At 37.5% G+C, this 22481-nt stretch overlaps 1 protein-coding gene across 1 annotated transcript in view; it reads right to left on the reverse strand.

Moving 5' to 3' along the window:
* Positions 1–22481, reverse strand: part of LOC141911867 (prostaglandin E synthase 3-like) — a 29457-nt gene that overhangs the window by 2041 nt on the left and 4935 nt on the right. The window contains exons 3-5 of the mRNA XM_074802940.1: positions 17362–17431; positions 6718–6819; positions 4483–4642 (exon numbers count right to left, since the gene is read on the reverse strand). Coding sequence (XP_074659041.1) covers positions 4483–4642; positions 6718–6819; positions 17362–17431 — 332 coding nt within the window. The remainder of the gene's footprint in view (positions 1–4482; positions 4643–6717; positions 6820–17361; positions 17432–22481) is intronic.

A 22481-nucleotide genomic window follows, 5' to 3' on the forward strand; every position in this document is an offset into this window, starting at 1 on the left:
TGTGCCACCAACAGAAAGTTATTCACAGAACCATTCTACACGCAACCTCGGTTAATCTGTATCACTAGGGACTGAGCTTTTTAGTAAGTGATCCGTATATACTTATAACAGATAATTTGTTATACTTATAACAGATAATTTGTAATTGATACGAATTAACAATTACTCGTATATGATTTAAAGGGCAAATGCCATCAAAATTGTACTTTCCGTGATTTCTTAACCAGAAGAAACTTTAGTATACATATAACGACCCGAGATGTGACTTATTGAAATAAATTGCCCATGGGCTAAGTGTGGTTTACCTTGAAAGCTAGAGGTTGTTTGGAGTAAGGGCATTGCTTGAAAAATCTTTTTAATTCATGACTTCAAAGTTCCACAAGTTTATATTGTATTTTATCTTTCTTAAAGAATTATTTTGTAGTCAAATAAGACCAAAGATATACATTTGTTTGCGGTCCACGTCCAAAATTTTGTAGGGTACAGGTAGGCGCGGCAGGGAAACTATTTTATATTTTCAAAAAAATATGTTTAATATAATATGAAAAAATATTCAAATAAGGCCATCCCAAAATAATTGTCTGTTTGCCGCAACACCGACTCAACTTTTCAGGATGAGTCGGTAGGTAGGTAGAAATTTTTTCTTTGCAAAATTTTTGGGCAAAAAAAAACAAATTTTTCACCTTTGGGCTTTTTTACATGGAAACAATATCGCAAAAAATCATCTATGTTGCGCACGGGAAATTTGTCTAATAGCGTAGATTTCAAGAATTATTCTAAAATTATAACTTCGTCCAGAGCATCATCTCTGGCTTAAAAATGAAACAGTACATTGAATATGTGCAAGCTTTTACGTTACCAGCTATTCAGTCACTATAGTCACTATTAGAATGAGTGGCAGCTTATTGGAACACTGCCAGTTTCCTGGAAACATAAATTAGGCCACATGTCAAGGCATGTTTTCACACCATGCACACTTGAATTCAAACATACGTAGCTCATACGCCGGCAGTGGGTCGGTCGGTCGGCCATTTCTATCAAAAATAAAATTTATTTCAATGAATCCCAGAAAAAAGTTTTTACTCGGTACCTCTGAAGTCGGGTTGGTCGGGTTACAACAAACAGACCATTATTTTGGGATGGCCTAAAATTCATATGATGTCACATATCAGAGGGTGGCTGAATATTGGGTCTTGGAAACCTCTTCCAATGTTGGCCACGGAAGCTAAAATACTGGTACAGAAGAAATCGGCTATTAGATTAAAAATCCTGGAATTTACCACTACAATATTCAGACCTTGACAGACCTTATAGTTTGCTGCTTAGTATTTTCAGGTCACAAGAAATTACAATCTATTACAAATTCTATCGAACAGAAAACAGCGCTCATCTTCTGCTACGATTATTCAGCCTATTTTCATGTCAAACGTTCACGCGTTACAGCATCACCGTAGTGTACTGTACGAGCTTGTGTGTGTGTGTGGTGTAGCACTCCACGCGCACGTGGAGGCCTCGTGTAAGTGAATATTCGCTTTCACCTCCATGTCAATCAAAACAATCACCGGTATTAAAATGAAACAATGCCTATGGCAGAGGAGTGAAATAATTACATCCTCACCAGCAATGAGCATTTGAAATCGGCACGTATACGGCACCTAGTCCAATGAAACGTACGACATTCCATGGCTTTCCCATAATTATTATAGTAGCGCCAGAATTCCCCGTATATCCCAAAAACAGCCAATCACATTCGCTCGTAGAGACGACGCCCCCCAATCGAGGTCATTGCAATTTTAAACGCGAGAGCTAAGAATTTTACCGCCAAAAACAGTTTTTCGTAGAATTTTAACTCAGTTGACCATGTCATCGACGGAGGTTCGCCATGTCTTCAATCGCATCGATTATATGTCGTTTAAGCTGAGAACCAATGAAACAAATGCTCACATAAAAAAACGTATCGCGATTTTATATTAATTGGCTCACTGCCAACATCATATCGCTGACAAAGGTAAACCAAAAAGGAGCAAGAATTAGCCGTAAAAGTTAGCTGAATAGTCATCTATTTATCCTTCACTCTGTGCGTATAGTTCATATTCAACCCGCAGGTGGCGCTATTTATGATGTTAACTATGACAATCAACATAAGCACGTGTGCGCGCTAGTACGTGTATGTATAATCCTATGTATAATCGATTCACTGACCTACGGCGCTATTATCATGTCATATACAACGGTAGCAACACTATACAATGGTAAGAGTTGATTAATTCAAATCACTCCAAAACGATAAGATATCGCATGAAATGTCTAATGAAATGACTGGAAGCCGCGAGCGTTTGTCTGAGATGAAGTCACAAACACGCACCTGCTAAGATAAACAATAACAGTGAGCACGTGCTGAAATTGCCGATTTAAAAGTCACATTTTTCAGTAATGACTGAACTAAAATTCAAACCAGTTCCATATTTGATATTTGTGAATACATCACATTTGAAAATGAATTTTACACAATATTCTATTTTGATGACATATGCTATTCAAGTGCACAATCCGTATAATAGCCGGTTTAGTTATCTCTCAAACCGTGGACTACTACTGTAGAACTACACTAAACGATCCGTTCGGAGGGGGAATAAAAAGTTCATGGTATCCGATGGTCCATTTGACATCATTTTATACATGAAAAGAAAACACCCCCTAGCGTGATGAAACACCAATCAACTGGTTTCAGTAGAGTAGGGCTATTTGCAGCCATCTTTAGTACAGGGCATAGTACATAAAGTACATCTTTAGTACATAAACATAGGCCTATGTACTTGAGGGCGATTCATCAAAGGATTTTTGCTTATTGACAAATAATAGCATCTGTACTGAAGTCAATTGATTATCAAGTGGTTATTGAGACTATGAAATTGATGGATTAACTTCAGTGTTTTATGGAGGTTCTCCTATTTCCTACTGACCACATTTACCTCACTAGATTACAGATGTTTATACTTTTTTCACTTCAAGTGTATGTTCCAGACAGCTGATAAGGATTACACATAAGAAATAACATATAAATTGGGAAACAAGACAATGCATTCGTCTACGGAATAAGTGAAAATACGGATTATGGAGTTCGTAATTAGACACATAATTTTAAAGGGAATTCTGAAAAGTGGGACCAATTCATTTATACGGAATAAGCACTTATACTGTTTAACCGGAGACTGATTAACTGTATAAGGATCAACACTGTTGATCTTAAACAAGAGCCCCAAGGGGCACTATGGCCAGCCTGTCAACTTTTCATAAAATGGCAAATGATGATGCATTCTGTGAGTTAAATTTGTCAAAATACACTCCCAGCTGAGAGTCAATACCTAATAATTTACACAATACAATTGTAGAATACAAAAGTAACACAGACAGCAACTGGATCTGGCAGGAACAAATACCTCAAATAAATCTTTTCCCTTGGTCTAATTCATTTTAATGCGGAATAGAATTGAATTTTCTGAAATTTGCTCCAAAAAAAATAAATTGAATTGGATTTGATATTTTTTGCAGAATTAAATTTGATTGAATTTGTAGTTTGAGCACATGGCTAATTAGCATATCAAGGTCATCTATCTGATTTGAGAAAAAGTTTTTTTTTTCCGGACTTTGCACAATGGTCAATGATATTTTCTGTAGTGCTAATAAAAATATTCCTCCCAAAAACCAAATCTTTCACAGAAATCGATCTTGAAATACAATTTTAGATCTAAAAATAAAACCAGGAAGTAAAGCGGTAGACGATACCGCGGGTTCACGTGAACATCTGCTGCTGATCTCAGCGGCTAAGCCAATCATAGAGGAGTCTTTGCTTTCTGATTGGCTTTTCAAAACCAATATTTTTGCGATCAGATATTCGCGAAAAAGCTCATATAAATTTCAACAAGGCCCTCTTTCAAAATTCAGCTACGTAGAGTTTGGAGAATGGATAATGCTTTAATGAATGATTTGTATGAATATATGCTCAGTTGCACAGACGAAGAGTCTTTGCTCTGGAAACCACGTCATTTAAATACGCTCCATTTGTAGAGTAATAGGCTCAGCCTACGGCTGGCCTAAAAATCGGGACCATCAATATTCATCCTATATAAGCAATTATCCGACTTTGGCCCATCAAACTTATGCAAGTTTTACTATTAGGTCAACTAATGCTCAAATAATCGCAGGTGGACAACTATATACAATCGCGGATGGTCGAACCAAGTATTCATCATAGCGTAACCAATAACCTAGGAATTATCAGTGCAAAATTTATTTCATAGATCAATGGACAAGCTGACTTCGGTATAACCTCTCCACGTCTTTGTGGGGGTGAAATCAAACTGTGATTTACCAAGTTCTTTATGATCCTTGATCCTTGAGAACCTTGAATCCCAATGTGGATGACATTTAGGTGTGCTATGATTTTAGGGCAAGCCAACATTTTGACTGGATATTTCTTACCTTCGTCATCACTGTCTTCTTCTTCATTAAAATCTTCTTCATTCGGAGCTTGAAATGATGACATCTGTGACATCATATCTTCAAACCCTGTTTCTTTACTTTCGTAATCAGAGTCATCTTCATCAGCCCACTTATCAAAATCCGTTTTGATCCAGTGATACTATCATAAAAAAGTATTATGGGTATTAGGAAAGTATTATGTTATCATGATGTTTAGGCAAAAAAAACATACGGCTGTTTACGGTTTTCCGACCTTTTTTGGGCTTACTGGAATTAAAATAATGAAGAACGACTGTCTCAGCTCGTCAGGAGTTACTAGAATATATTTTACATATAAATCCGCCATCGATATTGTTTCCTTATATAGTTATATGCCTTCTTCAGGCGCACGTGTCAGTCCGATTGCTACTACGCGCTAATCAATAGACTGTTTGTTACACACACAATATACACTATTATGTAGCGATGCTGTAGTGATGTAGTAGGTACATGAAAGCTGCTTACTCGCGCGCGTGTATGAATGCAGCGAAGTGGTGTTAAAAATGAAAGAAGTTTTTTTTTAATCGAATGATCATTAAAACTATCATAGCAGTGAGAAGATGAGCCTGTCTTTTCTAAATTTTGCTTCATCATAGAATTTGTAATAAAACTTTGTTAATCAATATTTCTACATTGGGAGATGTTGGATGATTTTTGATCGGCCTATGGAATTAAGCTACATGTATCAGTTTACCATCACTTGCCCTCCCGTCCGTGGATGGCCAGGTCCTGCATGAAAATTTTCATTATTTACCTATTTTTCATTTTTATGTTCTAATACCCACAAAAATGAACATAATGCGCAAAAGCACAAACGATATCCATAAACCACTTTTGAAAGCAATATTTAATATGTAGATTGCCTTCAAATGTTTGGAGTGAAATGTTTAAGTCTTGAAATTTACGGATTATTATCGGAATGTAATTGCCATGTGAGCTAATCTATTTTGACAGCTGAGCTACCACTAACACCATCTATTGAACATAAATTGAAGCTGTTGCCAAATTTACTACAAGTGCTGCCATAAATCATTGGAAATGTCTGTTATGTCGAGTCTCTGTTGAATTTTAATAGACTATATTTTTTACAGTGTCCAATTCTCTGAATCAACAGGCAATAAATAGACCTATATTGATAAACCTATATTGAAAAGATAGATTTTTTTTTAATGTAAAACTAGAGCTAGAGGGGAGGCTTAGTAGTTCACACACTTCTTCAGCTTCAACATTTTTAATGTAACTAAGTCATGGGTGATTTATAATTGGCACATTCAAAATTTTCGAATAAATATGACAGTTAGCACAAAATACGCGTCTCTTGTTAGCGAAGGTTTTTTTTTAGCGTTGCTTATTTTTTTGCGACTGAAAATTATGAACAATGGAAAAACCTTGTCAACTTTTGACTTCTGAGATGATTGTAAACTGATACATTACTTCCATTGGCCTAGCTACCCTTGATCGATGAAATGAAAAATATTTTTTTGAAAATAAAATTTTTCCCCTACCTACCTACCTACCTACCTACCTACCCTACCAAATTTTGGACATGAACCGTAAACAAAGGTATATTTTTTTCCCCTTTTATCGATGAAAAAACATTGATGATTAAAGTTTATTTCTAATTAGTAAAAGTATCCTCCTTTGATTTTGTTGCTTGTCATTACATCCTTAACATGCCATAAATCCTTTCCACTCTGAGGTCATATGGTAACGTAGGGAAAAACACTAGACGATACCCGCGTTCATGTTAACACCTGCTGATTAATGTAGCTAATCCAATCATAGAGGAGACTTTGCAACCTGTTTGGCTCTTTAAAACTGATATTTTTTTGTTCAGATTTTCACAAAAACCCCCTGTAAATTTTATATCAACATGGTTCATTTTAAAGGATTGGGTTCCTAGGAAATGGAGAAGGAATAAAGATTTAATGCATGATCTATATGAATATTTGCTCAGCTCAGTTGCACCGTGAAAGGAAAAATTGATTTTACATTTCTTACATAAGGAGTTATGGAGCCCTCAAAGTGACTAGCAGATGGTATTCAGATCTGCAAGTACATACCAATTATTTACAAATCCTGTGTTACCATGATAAATTTGCGAGAAAATACACTACAGGCTTGCTAATTAGAATTTTGTATCATAAATAGGCACTGTATCTGAACCCTACATATTTTCCAAAGTGTCATACTTACTTTTTTTTCATCTTTTACTAGCCGATCCCAAAAACCTTCATCAGCTTTGTGTATCACCATTGGAATATTTCTCATTTGTTTGTGTAACTGGTACTTAGACTTCTATAAAAATACAAGTTGTAGATAGAACTTAGTCATAAAAGGTAACAAAATATGCTTAGGTATCAATATAATGTCGAAAAACTTTTTCCCACCTACGAATGAGTACCGATTACACCAAGATGGCCGCCAATTGCGTCATAATTGGCTGATCAAAAATACCTATCTCAGGTATAAAACATCCCGTTCCAAAGAATATCCATCAGCAATTGCAATGAGAAATGGCAAACCAGTAGGAAGCTACAGGACTCAGAATTTGGGCCAAAATTGACATTTTTGGACACTAAAAAGGTCATAGGACGGCCATCTTGAGTCTGATAGACCCAATTTTTGTTATGCTTATGGACCCGGGGGGATTCAAATATATACAAGAGATCAAGATAATTGATCAAAGCATCTTCAAAATTTCCCTCAAAAAGTTCAAAAACGTATTAGTGCTGATTTTGGCAAACAACAATGGCTGCCAGTCGGCCATCTTGATTCTGACAGGGCCAGTTTTTGGGCTGATGATGTGTCTACGGTAGATACATGTGTAACCCAAATATCAAGACATTACATTGAAGCCTCTTCAAAACTTCCCAAAATAACTGGATTCCATCTACGGACGGACGGACGCTACGACGGATGAAAAGTGAACGCAATAGTCCGCTGGGACTAAAGTCCCAAGTGGGCTAAAAATGCATCAAGAATTGGTGTAGGCATCGTGCTGAAAAGAAATCCAAGATGGATGGCAACCCTGGTGGCCATACTTGAACTCAATTTTCAATAAGGGGTAGACATTTCACCAACCAAAATTCTTACACCTAGTATCCTGAAAATGCATCAAGAATTGCAGGCCGTTTCGTGCTAGAAATTAAAGATGGCTGACCTGGCGGCCATATTTGAAGGCCGATGACCTCCATATACTAAAGGCATGGACAGCTTGACCCTGATCCTCACACTAAATTTTGTGGAAATCCATCAAGAATTGCGGGCTGCATCGTGCAAACAAGAAATTCAACATGGCCACCCCAATGGCAGCCATATTTGATCACCAATGACAGTTTTTTACAATAGGGGTGGACATCTCGCCAGACCCAATCTTCAAGGTAATTTTCAAAAAGATTCATCGCAAATTATAGGCGATTTACTGTTTAGAATTCAATTCCAGAGGTCCAGGCTTAGGCCTATGCAATAGGAGTCAATTAAGATTCAGGTTTTTGAAAAACCAGCACAGATGCCTCTTCAAATCACATGTAATTAAAAAATTCAGCGCTTCTTAGTTTAATGTCCCTGTTTTTATCGCCCACGTAGTCAAAATTAATGTTTACATCGAACGTCTTCAACAGCTGATACAACCGCACCCGCGTCTGTCAATCATCTTAATTGATTCATATACTAAAATCAGGGATGAGAACGCTGACCTGTAAAATCCGCGGGTTATTTTTCTTGAGTGACATACGCGAACCAGCTGACGGCGTAGCCGTCAGCACTAGCGAGCGCCGAAGGCGCGAAGCTATTTGGGGGGGGGTTTGGGGGCCCTCCCCCAAGAAAATTTTAGAAATTAAATACATTTTCCGAGCACTTAGAGCGATCTCGAACCCATGAACGACTATTATATTTTGGAAGGTAATGGCTAGTTCCAATGTGGTACATCCTCATTTGATGACATTCAGCATCTCATGCATTACGGGTCGAGCCCAGAATTATTGCAGTAAAAATGCGCCGATGAATGCTCACTAAAAATCATCACCAAGTAGTGTATAATATCCGAAAGCGTTCGCCACACACACGCAGCAACAGTAAGTAGACCTATATACGTTACTACTGTTGCTGTGCGTGCGTGTCTGCAACCGATCGATAAAATACATACAAACTCATCATAGTACAAATGTACATATAAAATCACTGTGTTGCAATGAATATGCATTGAAATGCGATACTTTTACGTGACGATAAGTAAAACAGGCACTGAACGCTTTTACGGTTCACCTGATTACCGATCGCGCCGGACCAATTGAGTGAGATCATCACCCCCCCCCCCCCATACTTTTACATCATTTTTGGACTATTTGGAAAATTGATATTTTTCAATACTGAAATCCGCGGAAAACCGAATTCTCATGGGGAATTCTCATCTCTGCAGAGATATGGATTTTACCAAGGAATAGATCGCACTGCAAGAATTGGTCTTACTAGATAAATGGATTTTACCAAGGAATAGATCGCACTGCAAGAATTGGTCTTTCCGGAGAAATGGATTTTATCAAGAAATAGATCGCACTGCAAGAACTGGTCTTACCAGAGAAATGGATTTTACCAAGGAATAGATCGCACTGCAAGAATTGGTCTTACCAGAGAAATGGATTTTACCAAGGAATAGATTGCACTGCAAGAATTGGTCTTTCCAGAGAAATGGATTTTACCAAGGAATAGATCGCACTGCAAAAACTGGTCTTTCCAGAGAAATGGATCTTTACCAAGGAATAGATCGCACTGCAAGAATTGGTCTTTCCAGAGACAGGGATGAGAACGCCAACCTGTAAAATCCGCGGGTTATTTTTCTTGAGTGACATACGCGAACCAGCTGACGGCTAAGCCGTCAGCACTAGCGAGCGCCGAAGGCGCGAAGCTATTTGGGGGGGGTTTGGGGGCCCTCCCCCAAGAAAATTTTAGAAATTAAATACGTTTTCCGAGCACTTAGAGCGATCTCGAACCCATGAATTGATATTTTTCAATACTGAAATCCGCGGGAAACCGCGGATCCGCGGGGAATTCTCATCTCTGTAAAATGCTCACTATGAAAAAACTATGCGGTGGATCAATCCGGAATTTTTCAGTAGAATGTCAGACACTAGGTACCTTTCTTTAAAGGTTCATTTGTTGTATGTCATTAACAATCAGTTATACAGTACTTTATTCATAACTTTGAAGCGACGCGCCGGCATCGAGCGCTCAAGCAAGGTCAGTCACGTAGGCCAACGATAACACGAAACAGACCACGGTTTTGCTGGTTAAGAGCGTCTCTCCACATAAATTAGATGGACTGTAATGGACCATTTGTTGACACTAACCTTTAATAAGCTTTGTATGGATACAATCAAGATAATTCCACCCTATAATTCCACTATTCAACGATCGACGTGCAGCTTATACATGGCGCCGCCATTTAATACGCTAGCCACGATGTATCTCTACACACATCAAAATCACACTTGAATGACAAATGTTGACTTATAAGAAACGATCGAAAGCTAGCAAGTTGATTGGGAAAATAGCAGCACTATAGTTGAAAAAAGTTGATAAACCACCTCCGACTTGTCTAATCATTTAAAAGCTTCGCTTCGCCTTCACATGGAACTATTTCCGCCTTATCACAGGTGCACTCTGCGCGGTGATTCGCCCATTCAACGATAAAAACTTTCCTACGGTCTTACTATCAGCATTTTCTAATAATATAGGGAAATATTTAAAAAAAGCGAAATTTCACACTCTGCATTAATAAGATTAAAGTATTTATTCGTTTGACAAATCTTCCTCTGAACTCCCACCAACAAGTTATAAGTGGCGACACGAAAATGACGTCATCGACTCACTTCCATCTTATACCTTCTTATACCTTAATAATAATACAAGTACTGAATTTTTTGCAACAGGAAAATAGGAAGTATGACATCATTTGGTTTGCTAAATATGGACATATAACCACGGAAATCTGCGTCTCCACATAAGGGTTTCAAATTGTTATGATTTAAAAATTCAGACCCGGGGCTTGTGGAAGTTCTGTCCATACATGTGGGCTAATCCAGGCAGGGATAGTCATTTTGTAAATTGTAGAAATTTTGAAAATAACGGAGTTCACGTAGGTTAAGTGACTAGAATTAAAGTTACTAGAAGAGTAACATGGCTCTTATGCCTTTGTGGGGCAAGAAAAATATTGACTTCTGAGCCCTCTGTAATCGCACATACAAACCACACATTCATCAGAACATGCAATTGTAAATTGGCATCATTACTGCTCAGAACAAGCACATTATTGACTGTTATCGACTTTAAGGATTAGGCCTAGATCATTTTGTATTGATTGTTGTATGACTGCTATTGAACGTAGCGTAGATCAATAAAGCAGCAGTGGCTCGGAGCACTCGTTAACCCTCTTGTTTCCGAAACTGGTTATACATTACTCAAACCAGAGTTCAGTACCTCAGCAAAATTAGTGGCTTCAGCGCTCATCCAAGATGACGTTTTTAGTAGTCTACACTGCTTGACATGCCTGAGAAGGAACAATGAACCTAATGCAGTCGCTAAAATTGTATGTTCTCATTCCCCAGCCAGGTCAGATAAATTAATAGTAAAAATAAAATGCTGCCAGGCCCAAAATTAATACTTTCTTTTTATGATGAAAATCAATCCTGGCCGGGCGGAGCAATATAAGTAGTATATGGAAACGATTTTACTTGTTTAAAATCAGATGCCTAATAGCGTGAGGTCTGGAATCGAACCTACAACAACACTTTAGTATCTAGCCATTGTTCCGGAACCCGTAACATCAACTGGTATTTGTACTAATCCACTCCATTGTGCATCATTTTGACAAAGATTGTGACTATTTCTGTTAACAAAGAGGGCAAACGAACAAATAATACTTGAACTTTTGTTTCTCAAAAAATCATTTTTTTGAAGTTGTAATTCTTTAAATTGCCCATGGGCAGTGTGGTTTACCTTGTAAGCTAAAGGTTGTTTGGAGCAAGGGCATTGTTTATGAAAAATCTTTTTAATTCGTGACTTCGAAGTTTGGATTGTATTTTATCTTTCCCAAAGAATTATTTCAAAGTTAAATAAGGCCAAAAATATAAATTTGCTTACGGTCCACGCCCAAAATTGCATAGGGTTCAGGTAGGTAAACTATTTTATATTTTGAAAAGATATCTTTCACAATATGAAATAAATTGCCCATGGGTAAAGTGTGGTTTACCTTGAATACAGGAGCTTGTTGGCAAGGGCATTGCTAATGAAAAATCTTTTAATTCATGACTTCAAGTTCGATTATTGTATTTCATCTTTGTCAAAGAATTAGTTTGTAGTCAAATCGAGGCCAAAAATATACATTTGTTTATGCTCCACGTCCAAAATTTTGTAGGGTACAGGTAGGCAGGAAAACTATTTCATATTTGGAAAAAAATATTTTTCACAAAATGAACTAGAGGCCCCAAGCCTTGTGAAGTCTAGGCGTGGATGTTGTGATATGCTACTTAGCCATTTGCTTACGAACATATCCAATTTGATTTTATTCAGCAAAAAATTATCAAACTAAATCAAGCTTTGTTCAGTATAAATCAATCTTTGAGAGGAAAAATAATTAATTTAAAGCATATGCTACTTGTTGTGTTACTTTAAAAAAGTCAAATTTGTACTGTGTTAATAAAACAGGAGCTCGAGAGCACTGGACCTTTGGTCCTTTAGTTGCATATGGTCACCAGGGGGCGTTGAATATTGAAATTGTTAGATTGTTGAGCATTTGAAACCACTTCCCAAGTGGGCATGGCGTCCCTGGACCCCTAGTTATCCTTGGAGACCTATGTTGTACAGTAGGTGTCTATTTGAGTCATTGGGGAAAACCCTCTTCTATGTATATTCATGATGAATTATCATTCAGTTGTGTGTTAATACTGCATGTATAGCGCTTTTCATGGAGATGGTGTCAATTGACTTGGACCAAAGATCCCGCCAAAAACATCTGGTTGGTGTTTACATCAGATTTAATACAAAAAAGATATTATGGCAGCGACTTGAGAAAACACTATTTTACTCAACCCTTACACAATTGTCAAAGATAAATTTTCTGTTGTGCATTTGAAAATTCCTTCCATAAACTGAGTCAATTCAAGATTTTACAAAAATCAAACTTGAAATGCTTATTTTAGTCATAAAACGAACCCGGAAGTAAAATAGTGTATTATATTAAGACGATGATACGTGAACAGCTGCTGCTCGGCTCTGATTGGTTCTCTAAACTTATTTTTTCCACAAGGACTTAATTTCTGTCTTGGCCGCGCGATTATGTTATTTAGATGTATTAATCAGTGTAAGGACTCAATCAAGTATTTATTCACAATGTTATTTCTGTAGAAACGATTTTGCTGTTTGCGTGCCGCTAAGTGATGTAGAGCTAAAAACGATCACTTACCGGCGACACGTGTGGTATTGTCCACACAGCAAAAAAAGTGCAATGCTGACGGCTGACTACATTGTTGTTATATTCATCCGCACAGACACGAATGCATAAATAACGCACTAATCGAAAAAAATGGTTTAATCATGGCAATTCATTTATTCATAATACAACCGACACAACCGATTTCAGGCATTGTCATAATAGCTCTCTCGATCCTCGAGAGCTAAAAACCAATGACCTTGAAACTTGACCTTGAAACAGCGCATAGATTATTATTTTAGTTATGCGCTATATAAGAAATAAACTATTATTATTATTATTATTATTAAGCTCACTACAATTATAGAACATGTCAGCAGCTACGATTTTGTAATTGATTGTGATAACAAAATATGCCTCGTTACCAATTCAAAATGGAAATAATAAGTAATTCTACTATTCAATGCCCCCTCAGGGTCCCTACAGATCAGTCATTCCAGAATTCAAGGCGTTTTCAAGGAGAAAATTCAAATTTCGACGAAGCACCTGCAAAAATTTCATATACCAATTACGGTAGACTTCTCCAAAATGAGTACTGTTTCTCAGTAAACCATTAAATTCTGTGGAATCAGCGCCAGTGTATATAACAACTAGAGTTTAAACATCAAATCTAACAGTTTTCTAATTACCAATCTCTCAGAATTCAAGGAGTTTTCAAGGGCTTTTGGGCAAATTTTGCTCAAATTCAAGGATAATCAAAGACCTTGAAAAACATTTTTGGTTTAGAAGGGGTTTTCAAGGAGTTGTAGGGACCCTGCCCCTGGTGACCATATGCCAAACCCAATGACCTTGAAACTCACCACAATAATAGAACATGTCATGAACTACAACTTTGCAATTAATCATGTTAAACAAAATATGCCTAGGCACCAATATAATAAGGAAATACTAAGTTATTCTAATATTCAATGCCCCCTGGTGACCATATAGAATAACTAATGTCCTTAAAACACACCACAATCATAGGCGATGTCATGAGCTACAACTTCGCAATTGATTGTGGTAACTAAATATGCTTAGGTATCAATATTATGTGGAAAAATTTTTTCCCACCTACGAATGAGTACTGATGATACCAATATGGCCGCCAATTGTGTCATAATTGGCCAGATGGACGCACGAAAAGTGAAAACAATAGCCCGCTGGGACTAAAGTCCCAAGTGGGCAAAAAAAAGAAATATATACCATGTATATACATGGTATATACCATGCATTAGACATCGTCACGCTGTTATCAAAATTTCCATCATTAAAAAAACTAGGGGTCCAGGGACACCATGCCCACTTGGGAAGTGGTTTCAAATGCTCAACGATTTCAATATTCAACGCCCCCTGGTGACAATATACTAAAACCAATGACCTTGAAACTCACCACAATCATAGAACATGTCATATGCTACGATTTTGTAATTGATTGTGATAACAAAATATGCCTCGTTACCAATCTAATATGGAAATACTAAGTTATTCTACAAGTCAACGCCCCCTGGTGACCATATTGCAATTGATCATGGTAACAAAATATGCTTAGGTACCAATCTAATAAGGAAATACTAAGTTATTCTACTATTCAACGCCCCCTGGTACCATAAAGAATAACTTATGTCCTTAAAACTCACCACAATCATGGACAATGTCATGAGCTACAACTTTGCAATTGATTGTGGTAACTAAATATGCATTGGTACAAATATAATATAGGAATACTAAGATATTATATTATTCAACGCCCCTTGGTGGCCATATACAAAAACTAATGACCTTGAAACTCACCACAATCATAGAACACCTTATAAGCTACAACTTTCTAATTCATTGCAGTAACAAAATATGCGTAGGTATCAATATAATGTCGAAAAACTTTTTCCCACCTACGAATGAGTACCGATAACACCAAGATGGCCGCCAATTGCGTCATAATTGGCTGACTAAAATACCTATCTCAGGTATAAAACATCCCTTTCCAAAGAATACCCTTCAGCAATTGTAATGAGAAATGGCAAACCAGTAGGAAGCTACAGGACTCAGAATTTGGGCCAAAATTGACATTTTTGGGCACTAAAAAGGTCATAGGACGGCCATCTTGAGTCCGATCGACCCAATTTTTGTTATGCTTATGGGCCCTGAGGGGATTCGAATACATACGAAAGATCAAGGTAATTGATCAAGGCGTCTTCAAAATTTCCCTCAAAAAGTTCAAAAATGTATAAAAGTGCTGATTTTGGCAAACAACAATGGCTGCCAGTCGGCCATCTTGATTCTGACAGGGCCAGTTTTTGGGCTGGAGATGTGTCTAGGGTAGATACATGTGTAACCCAAATATCAAGACATTACATTGAAGCGTCTTCAAAACTTCCCAAAATAACTGGATTCCGTCTACGGACGGACGGACGGACGATGGACGAAAAGTGAACGCAATAGCCCGCTGGGACTTAAGTCCCAAGTGGGCTAAAAACAATCATAAACCTACAGATTTGCATCATTTTTTCGAAATTCAAGGCCCTAAAATCAATTTTCAAGACCAAAGTGCTAAATTCAAGGCTTTTCAAGCCCTTGAATTTCCTTTTGACAATTCAAGGATTTCAAGGCCTGCTATGAACCGTGCCACGGCATAGGCCAATGACCATGCAGTCCATGAGGTACAAGCTTCACATCCATCATTTAACACGAGTGTTTTGAAGCTGTTCACAGACTGAACCTTAAGGCCAACTGTTAGCCGTACCCTGAGGGCCTATAGCTAGTCTTAGGATTGACCAAGTGGGACAGGAAAACAATATTCAACAGCGGAAGAACGACAGTTACGCAAGATTAATAATTATGGGCATTTTGGGCTTGACAATTTTGATCCCGTGAGACAATGACATAAAACAACTACAGCTTTAGCATAAACTACTCGGGACAGTAAGATTAAAGTATTAATTCGTTTGAGAAATCTTAATCTGATCTCTCACCAACAAGTTATATAAGTAGCGACATGCAAATGACTCATCTACTCACTACCATCTTCTATTCCTCCCAAAAACCAAATCAACTTAAGATTTCACAAAAATCGATCTTGAAAAACAATTTCGAATCTTAAAATAAAACCAGGAAGTTAAGCAGTACACAATACCGCAGGTGAAGCTGCTGATGTATGTGGCCAAGCCAATCATCGAGGAGTCTTGCTTTCTGATTGGCTTCTGATATTTTTGCCTTCAGATTTTCGCAAAAAAAGCTCACATACATTCATCCTCTCTCGGCAGGGATTCGAACCTCGTGTTATCGCTACGCTCAGCCACGGCACGAACCCCTGCCACAGTAGACGGGTGCGCAGATGCGCAGCTTTGTCGCAGGTAAACTTGCGGCACCAATCATATTGCTCGTTGTATAGCCGAGGCAAATTAAACGGAAGAACTATAAACGGAAAAACCCGGGTTAAAATAAAACAGGATTTCTGATTGGTTAATAATGACATCTAAGCTGCGCATGTAGCTGCGCACTCGGTCTCGTGTGGCAGGGTTTTGTACCGTGGCAATCCCGATGCCGATAGAATTTGGAGAATGGATAATGAATAAATGAATGAGTTGTATGAATATATGCTCAGTTGCACAGTCAAAGGGCCATTCCTCTGGAAACCATGTCAGTTAAATTTGCTCCATTTGAATAGTCATAGTAATCAAAGAAGAAAATCAGCACGCCCGCCCACCTGGACTGTCACAGGGGACAACAATACCCCCACGCCCTACGGCCAAGGGTTAAAAATCGAATATTACAGGCTGGTCATAGTGCCCCATGGGGCTCTTGTTTTAAAGACGCAGAGAAATCCCTGAATTTTTACAATAATGCAGCGCGCTCACGGAAAACGTTTAGAAGTATTGACATATAGAGGCTTTACTGGGTGACAGGGAAATATGAAGTCTATGTATATACAATTATTGATGTACGTAATAAAATTGAGCACCTGAACCTGGAATTGGCTAAGATGAAAGGGAATATCGCTTGGAAAACAGCCAATACTTGATAAGAAAATTGACTCCAGATAATAGCATGAAGGAAAATTTAAGCATTGCGTATCTTTTATTTGCATGGTTGGCCGCCGCACTATATACCCCTTAGCGAGAACATTGATATCAAGACAATCCATTGAAGCGTCTACTAACAGGCGACGGACAAAAAGTGAACGCAATAGCCCACTGAGACTAAAACGCATGTGAACTAAAAACATCTCAAATGGTAGACAAATGAATTTATATCAAATATCAAGATAATGAATCAAAGGATGTTATTGAAAAGATGAGCTTTGATGAACTTATGAAAAAATGATGCTACAAGTTAACACACGCAGTAGCTATTCAACTTTCTGTTATACTTACTTCCGGAACAACATCTTTGAAAAATTCTAATTTAAATGCATACTCTTTCTCTTCTGGACCAGCAGCACAGCTAAAAAATACAAATACGAACGCAATGAATGAATTAAGACAGTTTAAATGCAATAGGCCTACTCTGAAAGCCACTGAATCCATGGATTTGGATGCTGCGGTCACGAATATCATCTCAAAATGAACACAAATATTTATTTCCCAAGATTTCCATACGCCCTTCATGAAAATAATCATCTTAACCCTTGGATACTGAAGGGCTTTCCCAGTACTGGCCATATACCCCGCTGTACTGAGCCAGAAATCGAAATTTTTAGCGATTTTACTAAAACCCCTGGTATAAAGATACCGTAAGTGATGAAAGGGGTATTGTACCTAGAGGGCAATGTAGTGGCCAAACATTCTGGTGATAAAAAATAAATTTTTGTTATATGCCTAGGTACCAATCTAATGAGGAAATATTAAGTTATTCTACTATCGGGAGATTCTCCTAAAAGTACCCTAGATTTGTGTGAAAAATTAAATTTGCTATAGAAAGCCAATTAAGGTGTCAAATATAAGCAAACACCCTATATTTCAGGATTCTAATGTGAAGTTCTCTACCCAATCAAAAATATGAAATTTCTCCTACCAAAGTCATATCCTGAAAATAATTGTGAAATGCGTCACTGGGCACGATAAGGTTAGGGGCCTTTATGAATCGAATTGAATGAAGTTTCAATGATTTTTGTTATTTTACATAGAATCTATAAGTGTCTAATGATTAAAAATAACAAGAAAATGAGTTTAAAGCTATTTCATTATTCACTAGCCTCAAATAAGAATCTGTTGTATTTTGCATGTCCTGTACAACACCACAACTACCTTTTTATAAATTTCCAGAGTTAAAAGTGACCCATTTGCTTACTGAATCCAATTTCTTCTTAGTATATCTTACTATTCTGATAGTCAAAATCATCATGGTTACCATGGGGTATCCACAAACTGCTAAATGATTTTGTCCTGTACAACACAGATATAATAAGGCCTTTAAATCAACTTTAATGAATCATACTTTGCAATTTAATGGTGGAAGATGTTAGATAATGTGGCTGTTTACAGACACTTACCTCGAACCATTTTTATACCTTATTTTTTACTACTTTTTAGGACCAATTTTTACTATTTAATACGTGTGCCTCAAAGTTTATTGATAAAATTTTATTTTAGATTAATTTTATAAAATATAAGTAATAATCTTGCCAATTATGATTTCTTGAATGTTCCCTGGTCACTTAGAATATTAATAACCTGTGTCTTAGCACCGGTGAATCAGTTTTGATCATTTATTCAATGAGATTCTCCCTCTGTTGTACAGGACGTATACTACCTTTTCAGCTGAAAAAGTGCAAGGCCAGTGCTTCGTCTAGCCAAAAATAGAAGGGCGAACCGCCCCGCCCCCGAAAATAGCCGCCCTTGTGCCCTTCAGATGTGTCCCATGCTCGCCCTTGTGCCCTCATCACTTGCCGTAGGTCCGCCATCCTGCCCTTGTCAGTCACAAGTAATGAGTCAGGGCTTTCAAAATAAGCCGAAGCATCCGACTGTTAGTAAGTTTCCTGCGACGGCTATGAAATATCTCGTATGATATCAACGATAGTAGCTCATGTGATCAGTGGTTATATTCAAATGTTCTGCAGTCAGTGTGCATCGTGTGAAAACGTGCCTCAGACGCGTGGCCTAGTTTAAGTTTCCAGGAAATTGGCTGACTTCCAAACTACTGCCAATCATTCTAGCGATGCCGTTGTAAAGCTAGTAGTGTATATTCGATGGATTGTTTCGTTTTGAACACATCGTGATGCTCTGGATCTTTTTATCTAGACTATTTGACAAATTTTTTTTTATACAAGGTGAAAAACTTTGTTCGGTGAACTCGCAGAGAGACTCGCACAGACAATTAGTTTGAGTAGCCTTATAGCAATAATGTGTTCTTAAGCTGACTGCTTACCAATTATCAACAGTTACTTGCCAATCACTAACACTATCAATTTAAATCAATTAATTTGATATTTCTAAGATTAGAAGTATGCAATTTCATGTAGGCCTATACACTATTGCTGGCTTTTTTTCGCTGTATCATTTGCTTTTTGAGATTGCTTTTTTCTGCTGTTTTCAGTCTGCAACTGGTTTTCCAAATCATTTTGAAAGCCTTATCTAGATTAACTTTTGTTCATTGACAGGCATAGGTGTAAGGATGTACTGTGGTCAAGTGTGTCACTCATGGCATAATCAGATTTAAACATAGTTTCTAGTCCTCAATCGTAGTAGGGGGTACCTCGATTCTATGCAATAGGGAACATTGCAGTTTGCCCTTAAAACAGACGTGAGTGCGTTATTATGTGCCCTTGTTCCGATGGAATCACGCACAAAAATGCCCTTGTTTGAAATCAGCACCCTGCCCTTTTTTAATGCTAGATGAAGCACTGAAGGCATAGTTATATTTCAATCAGTTTTGGCACTTTTGTACTCAAGGATGTTATCTATCATCACGCTGCAAAAAGAACGTCAGGCAGCAAATAGATTATGTTACCCTTTGTACCAGAAGAAAATATCATCATTCAAAAATAGTGTTGTACAGGACAGTGATGAACCAAGCTCACAAAGGGCACTTATTTGCTGGAGATTTTCATTTTAAAGGTTGGAAAATAGATGTTGGGAAGAGGTGAAGGTAATATATAGCTTATATGACACTTAATAAACTGAAACAAGTGAATTTTTTTACATTAGAAATTTTGTCCTGTACAACACTGTCTTGTACAACACGATGGGTATCATCAATCAATTAGTCCTAGTTTCAATTCGCATCACAGAATTACTCTATAACTCTGGGATGTGATAGTTAACTTCCATAGGTATCTGCACAAGCCTAATTGCCTTCATATCTATCCAAACTTAACAGAAATTTTCATTCAAACTTTTCATCTGAAAATGCTTGATTTGTGTCCATCCAGTACAACACTATTTTTGGATGGCTATATTTTTTGACGCCTTATAAAACGTTACCATTATGAAACCTAAACAATGTTAACCATTCAGCGTCATTTTACAAACGACAGCCGTAAATCGATGTGCAAAACGTCACAGGTCTATGTGTACACAAACAAGCTATCTGGCAAAATATTATTGACATAGATGTAGAATGGCTTCCTGTGATTATATAATGACCTATATTTGAACGTCGAAATGTTATATTGCATTGAATATCATGATAAGAGGTATTGTAATAGTAAAGGATGTATGATTATATCAGAAGCGGCAGGCATAAATAGAAATGATAAGTAAATCGGATTATTCGGTTAAATGGCGGATGTATACACGATTTGGAAGTCTGATATAAAAGTCAGACCCTGACGTGGGTATGCCGGTGGAATGACGAAGCTATCTACGATGTGTGTAGGGCCGGCGTGAATTTCATCAGCGGCTACAAGTGGTCAATATGGAAATGTGTAAACATATAATTTCAATATTCAAACGTTTTAGAAAATATGTTTGATATTAGGAGTATGCAGGTTTCGTGAGATTAGCAATTTAAAATAGCATAGCTGTCATATACGGCTCCGCGTCCTCTGATGGCATGTATATTAGGTGACAATTTAATTCAATTCTTTATTGATCCTTATTACATTGAAATTCCGGGATAAAATTCCCAAATTCAATAAATACAAATTTTAAAATAAATTAATACAACATACATGACACACGGGTAATTCATACAGAACATAAGCATGTTATTTTAAATGACAATGTCTACTTCAACCCACCCAGACTCAAGACTCTAGGATATCGAGTGACAGCCAAACCCGTGGCCCGGGCCCGGGGACCGGGCCGGCTGGCTAGGCCACACGATATGCTCGAAGTCATGATGAAGCAGACATCAGAAGAGCTCTTTCTTCAACCATGGAGGCAATGAAGTTGCAGACCAGCTTAGAGGCCTAAGTAAATGAAGTCGGTCGCAAGTTCGCGATCAATTATTGAGAATTTTCAATAAAAAAAATTTAAACCACTACTAGAGTCGAAGACCTGTATCATCTACCCAATCGCCAAATCTCATCATTCCCCAAATTTCTTAAAACTTCGATTTCAAATTTGCAATTCCACATTAGCTTAGCCCAGAAATTCTACATTTTTTTCGCAGGCGTCAAATAATAAATTTCTAAAATTAATTTTCTTGTTTCTTGTAACTATCAGAATCTTTTTGCTGCCTGATGATGGACAACCTCCCTAAGTACCAAAGAACCAGAACACATTGAAATTGAAGGGTGCCTTGTAGTTCTTATAGATGAAAATGTAGTGTAAGTGTCCTGTACAACACAGGGAGAATTGCCCTATTCAACGCCCCCTGGTGACTACATAGAATGAGCTACAACTTTGCAATTGATTGTGGTAAAAAAATATGCATAGGTACGAATATAATATAGAAATACTAAGTTATTGTATTATTCAACGCCCCCTGGTGGCCATGTACAAAAACCAATGAAATTGAAACTCACCAAAATCATAGAACACTTTGTGGGCTACAACTTTCTAATTCATTGTTGTAACAAAATACGCTTAGGTATCAATATAATGTCGAAAAACTTTTTCCCACCTATGAATGAGTACTAATGACACCAAGATGGCCGCCAATTGCATCATAATTGGCTGATCAAAAATAATAAATGCTGATGGGCCTGGGGGGGGGGGTTTCAAATGTATACGAAAGATCGAGGTAATTGATCAAGGCGTCTTCAAAATATCCCTCAAAAAGTTCAAAAATGTGAAAAAAGTGCTGACTTTGGCGTACAACAATGGCTGCCAGTCGGCCATCTTGATTCTGACAGGGCCAGTTTTTGGGCTGAAGATGTGTCTAGGGTAGATACATGTATAACCAACCAAATATCAAGAAATTACCTTGAAGCGTCTTTTAAACTTCCCAAACTGGATTCTGTCTACGTATGGACGGACGGACGAACAGTGAACGCAATAGCCCGCTGGAACTAAAGTCCCAAGTGGGCTAAAAAAGTGACTTATAATAATCAGAGTAATGATTGAGCCCCATCTTATAGAAGTCCCCGGATTCATTGATAAGTGAATTG

The sequence above is a fragment of the Tubulanus polymorphus genome, chromosome 10, assembly GCF_964204645.1.
Source record: "Tubulanus polymorphus chromosome 10, tnTubPoly1.2, whole genome shotgun sequence".
NCBI classification, from domain to species: domain Eukaryota; kingdom Metazoa; phylum Nemertea; class Palaeonemertea; order Tubulaniformes; family Tubulanidae; genus Tubulanus; species Tubulanus polymorphus.